This window comes from Triticum dicoccoides, chromosome 4B, assembly GCF_002162155.2.
Source record: "Triticum dicoccoides isolate Atlit2015 ecotype Zavitan chromosome 4B, WEW_v2.0, whole genome shotgun sequence".
NCBI classification, from domain to species: domain Eukaryota; kingdom Viridiplantae; phylum Streptophyta; class Magnoliopsida; order Poales; family Poaceae; genus Triticum; species Triticum dicoccoides.
Window position 1 is genome coordinate 473,046,899 of NC_041387.1, and position 13,419 is coordinate 473,060,317.

At 46.4% G+C, this 13,419-nt stretch overlaps 2 protein-coding genes across 3 annotated transcripts; both read left to right on the plus strand.

Annotated features, from left to right (window-relative positions):
* The first annotated feature begins 4,639 nt into the window (after window positions 1-4,639).
* Window positions 4,640-6,122, plus strand: LOC119293761 (IST1 homolog). Of its 2 annotated transcripts, none has more exons than XM_037572127.1 (4): window positions 4,640-4,921; window positions 5,029-5,132; window positions 5,255-5,420; window positions 5,515-6,122. In XM_037572127.1, the coding sequence occupies exons 1-4, from the start codon at window positions 4,748-4,750 to the stop codon at window positions 5,623-5,625; spliced, it is 555 nt and encodes a 184-aa protein (XP_037428024.1). In that variant the 5' UTR covers window positions 4,640-4,747; the 3' UTR covers window positions 5,626-6,122. The 2 variants fall into 2 exon arrangements, with proteins under 2 accessions (XP_037428024.1, XP_037428025.1); XM_037572128.1 differs by having other exon boundaries at window positions 5,255-5,393.
* Window positions 6,123-11,654: 5,532 nt separating this feature from the next.
* On the plus strand, window positions 11,655-13,094 carry LOC119293762. The gene is made up of 4 exons (XM_037572129.1): window positions 11,655-11,915; window positions 11,995-12,098; window positions 12,189-12,354; window positions 12,474-13,094. The coding sequence occupies exons 1-4, from the start codon at window positions 11,742-11,744 to the stop codon at window positions 12,873-12,875; spliced, it is 846 nt and encodes a 281-aa protein (XP_037428026.1). The 5' UTR covers window positions 11,655-11,741; the 3' UTR covers window positions 12,876-13,094.
* The last annotated feature ends 325 nt before the right edge of the window (window positions 13,095-13,419 follow it).

Here is a 13,419-nt window from a genome sequence, read left to right on the forward strand (position 1 = left end):
ATGGCTCAATGGAAGCACTAGGAGACATTTTCCGGTAAGAGAGGCTACTAAGAATAAACAACTAGATAGTCAGATCCCACACATACCAAGCATTTCAATCATACACAGAATATTCTCGATATGTGCAATTACAACAAGGCATCACAACATGACTCTACAACACAAGTACTTTTATTTAAAGGCTCAGAGAGCCATACATAGCATACACACAAGTACGGGTCACACGACCCACATTCAAGTCATACAAGCATACAAGCCAACAGCGGAAGTAACTTGTCTGAGTACAGACATCTAGTAAAATAAAAGAGGCTTGGAGAAGCCTGGCTATACTACATGGTCCTTCATAAGTTCAGGATCACCACCTGGGCCTCAGTATACTCATCGATGTCAACGTCTACGAAGAACCCGTCAGAAGGGGTTGCAGCGTCTTCTGTAAAATGTTAATTAAAGGAACATGAGTACAAAGGTACTCAGCAAGACTTACATCAGATCCTACATACATGCACATTATCAAGAAGGGTTGGTGGGGTTATTGCAGCAAGCCAGCTTTGACTCTTGGCTAAGCTATCCTACGAGACACCAACTTGAAATGGTTTTGCGCACTCGAGTCCACTACTCACCACTTCAATACACCACCGAGGATCCACCTCCGTCTTCCTACGGAAGAGCCATCCTCGGCACTCATGCTTATCTTGAGATTTTTAGTAGTATCCATTTACTTGTCTATGAACTGTATAGGCAACCAAGTAGTCCTTTACCGCGGATGCGGCTATTCGAATAGATAATGATAACCCTGCAGGGGTGTACTTCTTCATACTTGTTTCCACCACTTAGCGTCTGCACACGAGATGTGCTCGGCAGACTTCAAGCGAAAGCCGACGTGGGTGTAGACCACGACCTACCTAAACACCTAAGTCTCTAGTCCAGGTTTATCGCCTATTCAGGTTCCATCCGTAGGGAGTCCGGCCAAGGTTTCCACATACGGCCCCGAACGATGTGTACAGGGTTCCGAGACACCTAACGGGTGCCCGGTGTACCCGGCCACGTACCTACCGCATCACAGCCCACCCCGCGGGTCAGCGCTGTCCACGGCCTCCAATAAGCTACAAACACCAGAAACTACTTGCAACTCCTGGACAGAGGACTAGGGTGGATAAGAAGTCGAGCGGGGTCATATTTCAGGGCCCAATGCATGGTAGTAGCTGAATCTTAAATCACACATACAGATCTCAGTGCTTAAGGTCGGCTTCAATGAAACAACCCACCATGTACTCCTACATGGCCTCTCATTGATACCTTTATCAAATCGTGTTCAACACATCACTCTCATTACCGGCATAATCATTTCACTCTAGCCCATCACCTAGATGAACCAGACCTGACACGACTCTAAGCATAGCAGGCATAGCAAGGTAGGAACAACACATACATACGGCTCAATCAACTCCTACACATGCTAGTGGGTTTCATCTAGTTACTGTGGCAATGACAGGTCATGCAGAGGAAATGGGTTCAACTACCGTAGCACACAGCAGTTTGAAATGCGTTGTCTTAATGCAGTAAAAGAGAGCAGAAGCGAGAACATGGGATTGTATCGATATGATCAAATGGTTGGTTGCTTGCCTGATGGGTCGATGCACTGATATTGTTCTTCGTTAGGGTAATTGTGGTACTCCTCGGGGGCAGATCCTGCCGCAAAGAGCACCGATACACAACATCACCAAACAATATGATGCATGCATGAGACATGGCAAAATGAGTGTATTGGGCTAATGCAACTAAGACCAGATGGGTTTGAACCATTTTGAATCAAAGATTCAAGTTTCAAACTCATAAAATGGCCCTTATAAGTGCTTTATCTTGTTCTGTACTAAACAGCAGGTTAAATTGTTTAAACATGCATGAAACCAGTACAGATGGATAGATTGGATTTTTCTGATCATTTTTCATATATAACACTTTGCATTTGGAGCTACAGATTAATTTCTATGATTTTTTGAAGTTTGTGGTATTTCCTGGAATTTCCTGTATAAAAATAATTCCAGTAAATAAATTATTACGTCAGCATTACGTCAGGATGACGTCAGTGGTCAACGGAACAGTCCAGGTCAAACCTGACTAGTGGGTCCCGTGCGTCAGTGTAATTAGTTTAACTAATTATTAGTTAATACTAATCCTAATTTGTTAACAGGGTTGGGCCCCACCTGTCGTTGACCCAGGGGGGTCAAACTGGGCCCACCCGTGGTTAAACGAGGGTCAGCGGGGTCAACTCACCGGCGTTTAGCCGCCGGCGAGGCCGAACGCGGCGGCGAGAGTGCATTTGTGCGTTCTGGCGACCAAATGAGCGGCGGAGGGCATCTACGCGTAGCTGGGAGCAAGCCGCAGCTCTTGGTGGTGGTGGTTGAGCTCGGGGTGGCCGGAAACGTCGCCGGCGACGACTTTGGCGGTCGCCGGAGTTCGGGTGAGGATGAACCCGAGGCTACGGGACACGGTGGGGCTCGTGGTGAGGTGCGTTGGGCTCCTGGGGATGCCGTGAGTGTGTTGGACAGGGTGGTGTGGCCAGTGGGTGGCCGGAGACATGTCGGCGATGAGCTCGGCGGCGGCGCGTGCGGTGAAGCTTCGTGTGCTCGCTGTGATGCACGAGAGCGAGAAAGGAAAGGGGGAGGAGGTAGCTAGGCTCACGGCGGTCTAGAGGAAGCAGACGGCGCGGTCGGGGACGAGCTGGTGCGGTGGTGACGGCGAAGGGGATCTCCGGCGATGGCGGAGTCGGGTGAGGTCGGTGCAGAGGCCTCGGGGCAAGCGAGCGCTCGGGGCTCGGCTAGATCGAAGAAGAGGAGGGCGGCGGAGCTCCTGGACACGTCGGCACGGCGCAGGGACAACGGAGAGCGCGACTACGACGACGGTGCGGCTGCGGTGGCGTTGGCCATAGAGCGGGAGAGCGAGGGAGAGAGGCGGGGTAGAGAATGGATGTGTCCACCGGGTTCGGAGCGCGATGTGGAGGTCGTACCGGCCAGCAGAGAGGCGAGGGGAGGAAGCAGGGCGACGGGCAGCTGCGTGGCGCGCGCTGGTGCCGCTGTCGAGCACCTGCCTGCCTGCCTGGCGAAGGCAAGCAGCTCGCTGGAGCGGCTGCTGGGCTGGGCCGGCTAGGTGGGCTGGCTAGCGGGCTACCAGGTTAGTTCCCTCTCTCTCTTTTTATTTCTCTTTTCTATTTATTCTGTAACTTTGTGGACTTACTAAAAATACCTAAACAACTCCAAAAATCCCCAAACTGCTCATGCCCACTGTTTAGAATATAAACAACATGGAACATTTTAGTTTAGGATTATTTGAACATTTAAAATATTTTATATAATTTAAATGCCCAAACTCAAATACTTATGATTTAATTCAAAGACCTTAGGATGACCTAGAAAATTGTGCACCACTTTTGGCAGAGATTCTGAACCAAAACAAAAATGATGGACATTTTAGAAGGGCATTTCAGGTTCATTGAAAATATTTTTAGTAAACCCTAGTTGGTTTCAGAGGGGGCTGGGGGTTCTGTCATCCCCATTTCAAGTTTCTGTTGAAAGAAATAGACATGATGCAATACTCTAATGCATGAACTAGCTAGGGTGTGACAAATATCTACAACATGTAGTTTCTCAAGCAATCTTCTGCATGTTTGTGACATGATCATTGTGCACATATATTTAATACTGAAGATCTTCTGCTATCACTATTAATGGTTCTGTTGTCGTGTAAGCGAGTTCTTTAGTGTTGTGTTGTAACACATTAGAGTAAAATATTAATTGTGTATGAAGAATAATATTACGGAGTCATGCAAAATTTGACCTTACTTTTGACCAAATTAATCTTTATTTGTTTGCCAGGTTGTGTGTCATTGTGCATTTATTTTCCTTTCAAAAGCCAGACTATGCAATTTGGCTTCATAAGAAGTTTCACTTTATTATTAGTGCAGAGCGGGAGAGAGTGAAGCAGATTAGCTTGGGATTTGAATTATTTTTTGATGTCGGGTTTGTACGCTATACTGTTTGATTAATGAAAACTGATGGAAAGTAGTGGCAAACATTTGATTGAGTAAGCTATTGGATTTTACCAGTAATACATAGTAGTTTCTTGCAATATAATCATTGTTTGTATTTACACATTTGTATAATGGATGTTTAATCGCTAAATTTAACTAAGGGTTTCAGAATAAATTGTGGCCTCTAAGCTTGTGTATAGTCAATTACTAAATGTGTAATATTAGCACAACTATTTCTTAAGTGCTCTCAGCCACTGATTTCATTTGATTTGAATTTATATATTATTTATATACTCATTTAGATATTTATGTTCTTTCTTTTGACCAAATGTTGTCTATGTTCTCGATGGATTGATTTGAACGGCACAATTTTATTACCCCGTTGCAACGCACGGGCCCTTTTGCTAGTTTTTTTATTAAGAAAACTTTCTTCACACGTTTTGCTCCCTATTATGTGCACGTCCAGCCCTCATGTTCCAAATATGAAAGAAGTTCGTTTTATGTAACTGAACCAACAGCCTGTGCACTAAAATTAGACTTCCAAAAACAGAGAAACACTGCCCTAGAAAACCTTTGTTCCTCCGAATAACTCAGCTCCTCCTCCCCCTACCACCCATCCAAGGACCAACGATACCGCCGCCGACCGCCGGTAGGCGCATCGTTGGTCCGGTCAAAAACTCCAACACCTCAAGGAACTCCGGCAAGACCAGATCACCAGTCATGGGATTCCTCAGGAAGTTCTCCAAGCAGACCCGCAAGCTCAAGTCCCTTCTCGAGCTCACCGTCTCACGTGTAGCCATCGCCCGCAAGCCGCGCCTTGCTCGCAAGTCCATTGCCTCCGGCGACGTCTGCCAGCTCCTCTCCCTCGGCCAAACCGACCGCGCTCTCCAGCGTGTGCGTGCCTAGCTATGGCCTCCAAGCATCTGACATGTTATTCTTCTAAAGATCTTACATTTTCTTTTTCCTTTTTTTTACTGATGCTGGCTTTTTCTTCTGAGCAGGTAGAGCAGGTCATAAAGGAGGACAACATGTTGGAGGCGCTCGGCATCATAGAGCTCTACTGCAAGTGCCTTGTCAAGAAAGCCGATCAGCTAGACAAGCCCAAGTACGTCTCTTGATCACACCTGATCTGATCTCTTAATTTCTTCTCCTTTTTGTTAATGCTTTTAGATCATCCACTTCAATGTCAATGTTTTGGGCAAGAAAACTAATATGTTTAGCGTACAGGGAATGTAGCGAGGAGGTAAAGGAAGCAGTTGCCGGACTCGTATTTGCTGCCAAGCGGTGCAGTGACCTGCCGGAGCTACAGTCTGCCCGCAACATCCTCGTCGACAAGTTCGGCGACGATATCACTGCCGACGCCAAGGTGGGCACCGCGGTCGTCGAGCCGATGGTAAAAGTTATAGTCTTCATTTCTAGGCGTCCATTGATTTGGAGTTGTAGAGGAAAGGTAGCAGTCACATGCATGATTTGTGTTACCATTGCAGCTGGTGTGGAAGTTGTCCGGAGACACGACAAGCATTAGCCTGAAGAAGAAGGTGCTCAAAGAGATCGCCGCCGAGAACAATATCTCGGTGGATTTGTCCAAGTCCCCATAAGCAATGGCGGCGTTGTTCTGCACGGTCAGGAGATTGTCGTGTTTGGACTCATGGGTGCAAGTCCAGAGCCTGACGATGGCCGTCGTCGCTTTTGACAGGATGAATGCCTTTGGACTAGACTAGAGTGACAACGATAATGCCTCGAGCATTTTCTACTCTTATGGATCGGATGATAGGCCGCTGAAGCCGAAGATGGCGATAGCTTTCAGTGCGCATGAGGAGACAAAGTCATTCCTCGATCTGCATCTGGCCCAAAATGTAATTGCTATGTGTAGGTTCAAAATTAGTATCGGAGGATGGTCATGAAGAACTATGGCTCACTGTACAAGAGAAGGGAAGACATCTGTATTTTACTCTTTAAAATTAGACCAGAAGCTCCTACAGTTTTATTAATTAAGAGGAGAATGTGAGACACAACATCCGAGCCGAGACTTGAACACGCATAGGCTGGGAGACACAACTGTATTTCACTCTTACACTTCGATTATGAAATTTGAAAGTTCTTTGGCATCTACTTTAGTTGTCGCGCTCGGTTGGAAATATAAATCTTGTAAGTTAAAAACATCTTGGATCAACACGTTCACATACGACACCCCTCCCCCTCTGTGACGGGTGTTTGATTACATGATGATAGAAGGTTAAGGCCGTCTCCATGCGGGTTGAATCGGTGAAATCTATGAGGCTGGTTGTAATGGGAGTATCATACGTAGTATCATGCATGCCAACTAAGCAATTTTGATGAGGTGGCATAGAATTAAATGAAAAAAGAGAGCCTTGAGTATCATATCATGATACCGTATCATATTAAATGATGTGTTACTTTGTGTCATGCATGGCAATAAAATGTAGTCATGTATGATATCAACATATGATACCATGCATTACGGATGTAGTATCATACACTAGTATCATATGCATGATACTACTATATGATACTCCCCGTTACAACCAGCCTGATTGTACCTCCGTACGAGTTTAAAAGTCCCCTCTCATACCAAGGTAACTGCAACGGGTTTCACGCAATATTTAAGCGGCTGCATGCATTGCCGCATGGTTGTAGTTAACATGGGTATTAAAAGCAAATATCCCAGGGCTCCACTGCGGTTACCAGCGCCGGCGCATGCATGGCCAGTAAAAGACATTCATAGGACATGCACTGACGGGCATGCATTCATGCATTAACTAATTTCGCTTTATTCTCCTTTGAGCAAGCAACTTAAGTCTAGTCGGCCTTGTAAAAGTGGACTAGCTCTGTCCGTCCGGGGGCCTTTTAAACCCGGACAGAGGTAGTAGATAGCTTGCAAGTATCTTGGCCCCTCCCTTTCCCCACCTTCTAATAGATTTAGTTTTTTCTTATTCTCATTGTGATATTAGTTATATTCACTTTGATCATGCATTCTTTTACTTCTCTCAATTAAATGAAAAACAGTGCTAAAAAGGTAGAAAACGTCAACACGCATAATGTGATGTGTGTTTGTTAAAACTAGTGCGGCCAGAAATGTTCATGCATAAATATGATCAAAATTGCCATGTGTGCAAAAAAGGACAAGTGTTGGGGGTTATATTTGTTTAAAAAGCAAGTCGGACATTTTCGTTCTTTGTGCAGGGTATGCTTGATCCTATACTTGCTTCGAACTGTTTTGTGCGTGCTCGTGTTATATATAACATGATGCCCATATTACGATTTTAAAGAATTTTAAGGCGCGCAAAGAGGCAAACTCAAGTACTATTAATTTGAGTGAGTTGGAAGATTATTAATGTTGCTGTAGAGCTCTGGAGAGTTGTTGGTGAGCTTACTAGTAGTGTTAACCATACAAAAATACCTACTATGCTTGACTATTGGGAACATAGCCCCAACATTGCTGCTGCTATAGTGCAAGCATCAGCCCTGTAGGCGGCTGAATTTCATGTTTTGACCCTTTTTGCAAACAAAATCAAGATCTGACCCCGTTCGAAAAAAATTCGGGATTTGACCCTTTTGCTACCGCCAGAGCCCCTGGCGGTAGGGTTAGACAGACTATCGCCCGATACCCTGGCGGTAGGGTGTGACGGAGCAAGACGGGGGCCGTCACCGCGCGCTGACGTGGATAAGTACCTTACCGCCAGACAACCAGGCGGTAAGCTGTCTAACCCTACCGCCAGGGGATCTGGCGGTAAGGTGTGGCAGGGTTTTGCCGTGCATGCCTTCTGTAACGAGATATGCAAGCGTCTTGACGGTAGGTTCACCCTACCGCCAGGGCTCACGGCGGTAGGCTGTCTGACCCTACCGCCAGGGAGCCTGGCGGTAGGATCCTGTGTTTCGTGTAAAGTTTTGTAGACATAAGAAGTTTGATCACATCCAAATAGTGTGATCACATTTTCATAGAAATATGCAAGGGCCCTGAACATAAGAACCAATAGGCACAATTTCATAGACATAAGCATAATTAGTTTCGCCATTACAGATTAAGAAACAAGTATCAAATAACATAGTTTGATCATAATTTCATAGACATAAACATAACATAGTTTGATCACAATTTCATAGACATAAACATAACATAGTTTGATCACATCCAAATAATTTCACGAAGCCAAAATAGGTAGCAATCAAACATGACGATCATCAGCAGCCACACGCATATATAGTTTAGATGATATCGATGACGATCATCATCTTCAAGCCTTGACGGTTGGTCTTCCTGATAGTAATAAGGATGGCCTGTCCAACATGAAGATTCTTGTCAACGAGGAAGTTCTTCCACCCATCTGTGTTTAAATGTGTGCGACCGTCTGTTTCCACGCCGTACGCACAAGTAGTGACGGGGCCCCTTGCGGTAAGGCGTATTCCAGCATAGCCTTCTTCATCAGCCTCGATGCCACAACTCTCAGATAGGCTCTTTGGCAATTTCTGAATAAGAAAAACATATCAATTGATAAGTATGGATTATTTAAACTATTAACAATTCCGTGGATTCTACACTAATAACATACCATGACATGTCAATCGATCATGGTACTTGTCAGACGGGTCACGAATGGCGCCCCGATCAACTCAGCACGTGGCAGAAAGTTGTCCCATAGGTTGTACACCTCCCGTTCGCTCAGCCTCACTCTTTGAGCACAGATGGCTTCCTCAAGTGGGTCTTCATAGTCATCATCCTCGTCAATTGGTGGTGGTGGCACCATGTTCCTTATATAAGCATTGATTGGATAAAGTTAATTAAACATCAATATTTGTTCTAATGCAAGCAAAACGAATATCTACAATATTCACACAATAAATCATCACATATGGCTATAAGAAAGACTAAACCTAGGGTTCATCTAGGTTCTAGGGTTCATCATATCAACTAGAGAGGGTTCCTCGTATGGCTATAAGAAAGACTAAACCTAGGGTTCATACATTTGCAACTATATAAAATAGAAATACACATTTTCACACTATGCATTAACCACCTACCAATTTTGCAAAACATACATCTTCACAAATTTGCAATACATTAACCATCTACGAATTTTGTTATGCCTTTATCCTCACAATCTTGCATTCAACATACAGAAAGATTTCTTATAAAATTCATATATACATCACAAAATAAAATGGACCAACATATATGCATTCACCAACATATCCTCACATATGTTGCAATTGTTTCACCCACACATCCTCACATAGGCCTACTACTAAATCATATACTCCTAAACAACTAAAACATCATAAAAAAATCAACACCAAAACCCAGGTTGCACCTAGTGCCAAAAATAACTTCAAAAATAAAAAACCATTGCGAAAACTGATTGGACGGAATGGAGGAGCTTACCGGCCTCTTCGATTTGCCCCAAAGATCCGCGAAAATGGTGGACGGAAGAGGGAGATCGAGGGAGGGGATCGGGATGAGGAGAGAGGCGGCGCTCGACTCTGTTCGAGTCGAGGGGAGGAGGAAGAAGGGGCTGGTGGGTGGGGTAGGGCCCGCCCGCAACATCACTTGCCTCTTCGGTACCTACCGCCACCACCTCGGGCGGTAGGCCACCGAACCCTACCGCCTCAGGCTGTGGCGGTAGGCCCTTCCCCCGTCAGTACGCGCCGACGGCCGTCAGTCGCCGTTAGAGGGCCTACCGCCACTGATGATGGCGGTAGGACGTGCAAACCTACCGCCGGCCCTCCTGGCGGTAGTCAAAAGGGTCAGATCCCGAAATAGTTTCAGACAGGGGTCAGATCTTGAATTTCTTTGTAAAAAGGGTCAAAACACGAAATTTTGCCCCTATAGGCTCTCTGGAAATGCAGAAATAACATTTGTTTCCACCGGGTGGCTTTGTCTGAGATGCAGGTGATCGTCAGGAAATTTGCCAGCATCCTTACTATGTGGGAGGTGCTCTGGCTAGATGCTGCCAAGTTGGAGATGAAAGAGTGCGTGAGGAGACTAGAACGGGCAGCAGGAGATCCCCCGCTCATCTTGTGGTCAAATCCGGGCTCATCCTTGGAAGATGTGGCCTCTCTCCACGAGGTGTGCTGCCCGTTGATTAGTAATCTGGAGGAGTGGGCTGGAAGAGGAGTTTGGCGCCGTGCCCTGCCCTGTTATTAATTGCCTTCAGATGAGGCGCGTGTTGTGCTTTTCCCCTCTCTCTAGCCTTTGCTGTTTCTCTTTTCTAAACTGTTTAGGGAGTCTCTCCTAGTTTCATTTGCTGAGGCAGCTGAGTTTGTTGTTCCCTCTGCGTGCATTATTTGTAATAAAAATACAACTGTACCCCGACCTTGTTCGGGTTTCATTGATTAGCAATTTGTAATAAAAATACAACTGTACCCCGACCTTGTTCGGGTTTCATTGATTAGCAAATGGAGCCGGGCCGAAAGCCCTTTTCAATGAGTGCGCAAAATACACTCAAGTACTCCCTCCGTAAACTAATATAAGAGTGTGATCTAAACACTCTTATATTAGTTTACGGAAGGAGTACTTAGGAGAGTGTATTTGTAATAAAACTCAAGTACTACTCACTCTTGCGTGCGCAAAATACACTCTCATCTTTTTTTCTTTTTTTTTTCTGAAGGGACAAAATGCACTCTCCTAAGTCAAGGTGGCAGTCGGGTCGGGTTTTCCTAAACCAGACCCTTGCCCGAAACACCTTACCCATGGGCCTTAGGTTAGACCCATGCCTGAACCCGTCGGGTCGCCCGACCCAATTGGGCATCCATCGGGTGAGTGCAATAAAAAACCTTTTTTGTATCGTTTGTTCCGAAGCAAGCCACGCAGACAACATGACTCCCCTCCTCTTCCCTTGTGGTTGTCTTATATAGGTGTCCAACCCTTCGTTTTCTACTCCCACAAGCGAGGTGGTACTATCGATCAACACTACTGCAATACTGCACTGGAATGGGTGAGCCAGAGTCAAGTGGAACATGGCCCAAGTGCTTTTAGCTTTGCGCGGGCAAAACCATGGGCCGGCCGCTTCTCATTTTTGAGGGATGGGCCAGGTCCTTCTCTCCTTGTGCATGAGCCTCACGCACCTATTCTTCTTCTTCTTCAGTTGGCAATTATTTTTCTCGTGTGTTCTGTGTTACGTGCTTGGCCCATGCATGTATAGATCCATGCATTCATCCTACATTTTTTTCTATGTTTCTCTATGTGCCTCGTGCATACATGTTAAATAATTAGTTAATAATTACATAATTTCACCGAGTCACATAGATGTCACATTACCCATGGGCGCACATGGAGACCCATACCCTACCCATTCAGGTCGGGTGCCCATGGGCGTGCCTACCCATGGGTCGAATTGCCGGGTTGACTCCTAAGGGTAACCAACGAGGATCTCATTTGCTCGCAATATTTTAAAAACATTTGTAGCATTAGCGAAAGACATATAAATTGGATGTCATGGCATGTTAAATCCTACAAGGATTGGAAACACATGAGCCTACAAATTCTTGTCCCTCCAAGGCGGACTTCAGCATGAGTCCACCCACAAGCAACCCATCTGATCATATCCCTCCTCCTCTCCACGCAAAGGACCAGCAATGCAACCAAGATCAGCATCCAAACGCCGTCTGTTCTAGGCAAATAGCAATACAACCGAATATAACAGAAGAGCAAAGCCAACACCCACCGCCGGGCCAACGTGCAAAGCATCGTCCGGCCATGGGATTCCTCCACAAGACCTCCAAGCAGACAGCGAAGCTCAAGTCCCTCCTGGGGCTCGCCGTCTCCCGCATCGCCGTCGCCCGCCGGCCGCGCCTTGCTCGCAGGTCCATCGCCTGCAGCGATGTCAGCCAGCTCCTCGTCCTCGGCCACCTTGACCGCGCCCTCCACCGCGTGCGTACCGACGACATGAAGCGAGACGTGGTGGTACCCTTCGATGCAGCCATACTGATGCTGGTGTTTCTGCGCGCAGGCAGAGCAGGTTATCCAGGAGGACAACATGCTGGAGGCGTTCGGCATCATAGAGCTCTACTGCAAGCGCCTCATCGAGCAGGCTGAGCAGTTAGACAAGCCGGAGTATGTCTGCCTGCCTCATCACGCCTGTTCTCATCTTTGGTTCTCTATGTCCATTGGACAATGAACATTGCTATTCTGTTTGGACCGTAGGGAGTGCGGCGAGGAGCAACGGGAAGCGGCGGCCAGCATCATGTTCGCCGCCGGGTGGTGCGGCGACCTGCAGGAGCTGCTGTTTGCCCGTACCATCCTCGCAGACAAGTTCGGCGGCGACTTTGCTGTCGCGGCCAAGGAGGGCACCGGCATCGTCGATCCCATCGTAAGAACTCCTATAGTACATTTGATCATTTCTAGCGGGTCTCATTGATTCACAGTGGAAAAAGGAAAGAGGAACTGCGGGCGGGGAGTTCACATGCGTTGTTTGTGTTGCCATTGCAGTTGGTCTGGAAGCTGTCCGGAAACACAACGAGCATGGAACTGAAGAAGAAATTGACAAAAGAGATCGCCGCCGAGAACAACATCTTGGTGGACTTCTCTGAGCTTCCAGAAGCAACGGAGGATGGCAGTGATATCTTGTTGGATTTCTGTCGGCTCCAAGAAGCAACTGACGAAGGCAACAACAATGTTCCAGACAGTCAGGAGCTCCTCGGCCAAATGTCATGCCAGGACGACATGGATGAAGGTTCAGAGTCGGACAATGAACATCCTCGCTCACACGGAACAAACACACCCGGGCTGGAGAGCGACGAGAATGTGCACATCGTTACCAATTCTGACGGATCAGATGATGAGGTTACAGGCCGGCGTAACCGAAGGTGGTGGCGCCTTGGGTGCGCATGAGAACTGAGATGGTGACCTCTGCATCCGGCTAAAAATGTAACGATATGGGCAGGACAAATGCCATTTGTCCATGTGCACCCACCAAATTGTGAATAGACATGAATACACACATGGGTACTTTCAAACTATCTGCTAGTCCAGTCAATTGTACTATCGTCTAAAAAGAAATGTAAATCAGCTGTATCTCATGGCCGACCCTAGTGGCCAATGCTACAATAAAACCACATTGCTTAACAGTCATGGACCTCATGGTCACCTGTCCGTTGCTTGGTCATCGCCGTTCATCACCTTGATTTGATGATGTTGCTTTAAGTAACCACCATACCACTACGTTATCCAACCTATCCTTAATGTTATGCTGTGCAAGTATTTTTGTAAACATTATGTGGACCAGGTATAATTGCTAGCAAACCAACAAATATTTACTCGACAAGATCAGTACAAAAAGCAAAGATGGTCAAACCTGGCCCAACAAAAATGCACAGGGGCGAAAATATGGAAGGGGAAATAAGCCAGTAAAAGGTGCGCTGCAAAGATCATGGCA

Bases quoted from the DNA above. Each gene is read 5' to 3' on its own strand.
- LOC119293761 (XM_037572127.1), top strand. From the start codon at position 4,748: ATGGGATTCCTCAGGAAGTTCTCCAAGCAGACCCGCAAGCTCAAGTCC. The intron at 4,922-5,028 runs GTGCGTGCCTAG...TCTTCTGAGCAG, and splicing joins CCGACCGCGCTCTCCAGCGT to GTAGAGCAGGTCATAAAGGA. The intron at 5,421-5,514 runs GTAAAAGTTATA...TTACCATTGCAG, and splicing joins CCGCGGTCGTCGAGCCGATG to CTGGTGTGGAAGTTGTCCGG.
- LOC119293762 (XM_037572129.1), top strand. From the start codon at position 11,742: ATGGGATTCCTCCACAAGACCTCCAAGCAGACAGCGAAGCTCAAGTCC. The intron at 11,916-11,994 runs GTGCGTACCGAC...TTCTGCGCGCAG, and splicing joins TTGACCGCGCCCTCCACCGC to GCAGAGCAGGTTATCCAGGA. The intron at 12,355-12,473 runs GTAAGAACTCCT...TTGCCATTGCAG, and splicing joins CCGGCATCGTCGATCCCATC to TTGGTCTGGAAGCTGTCCGG.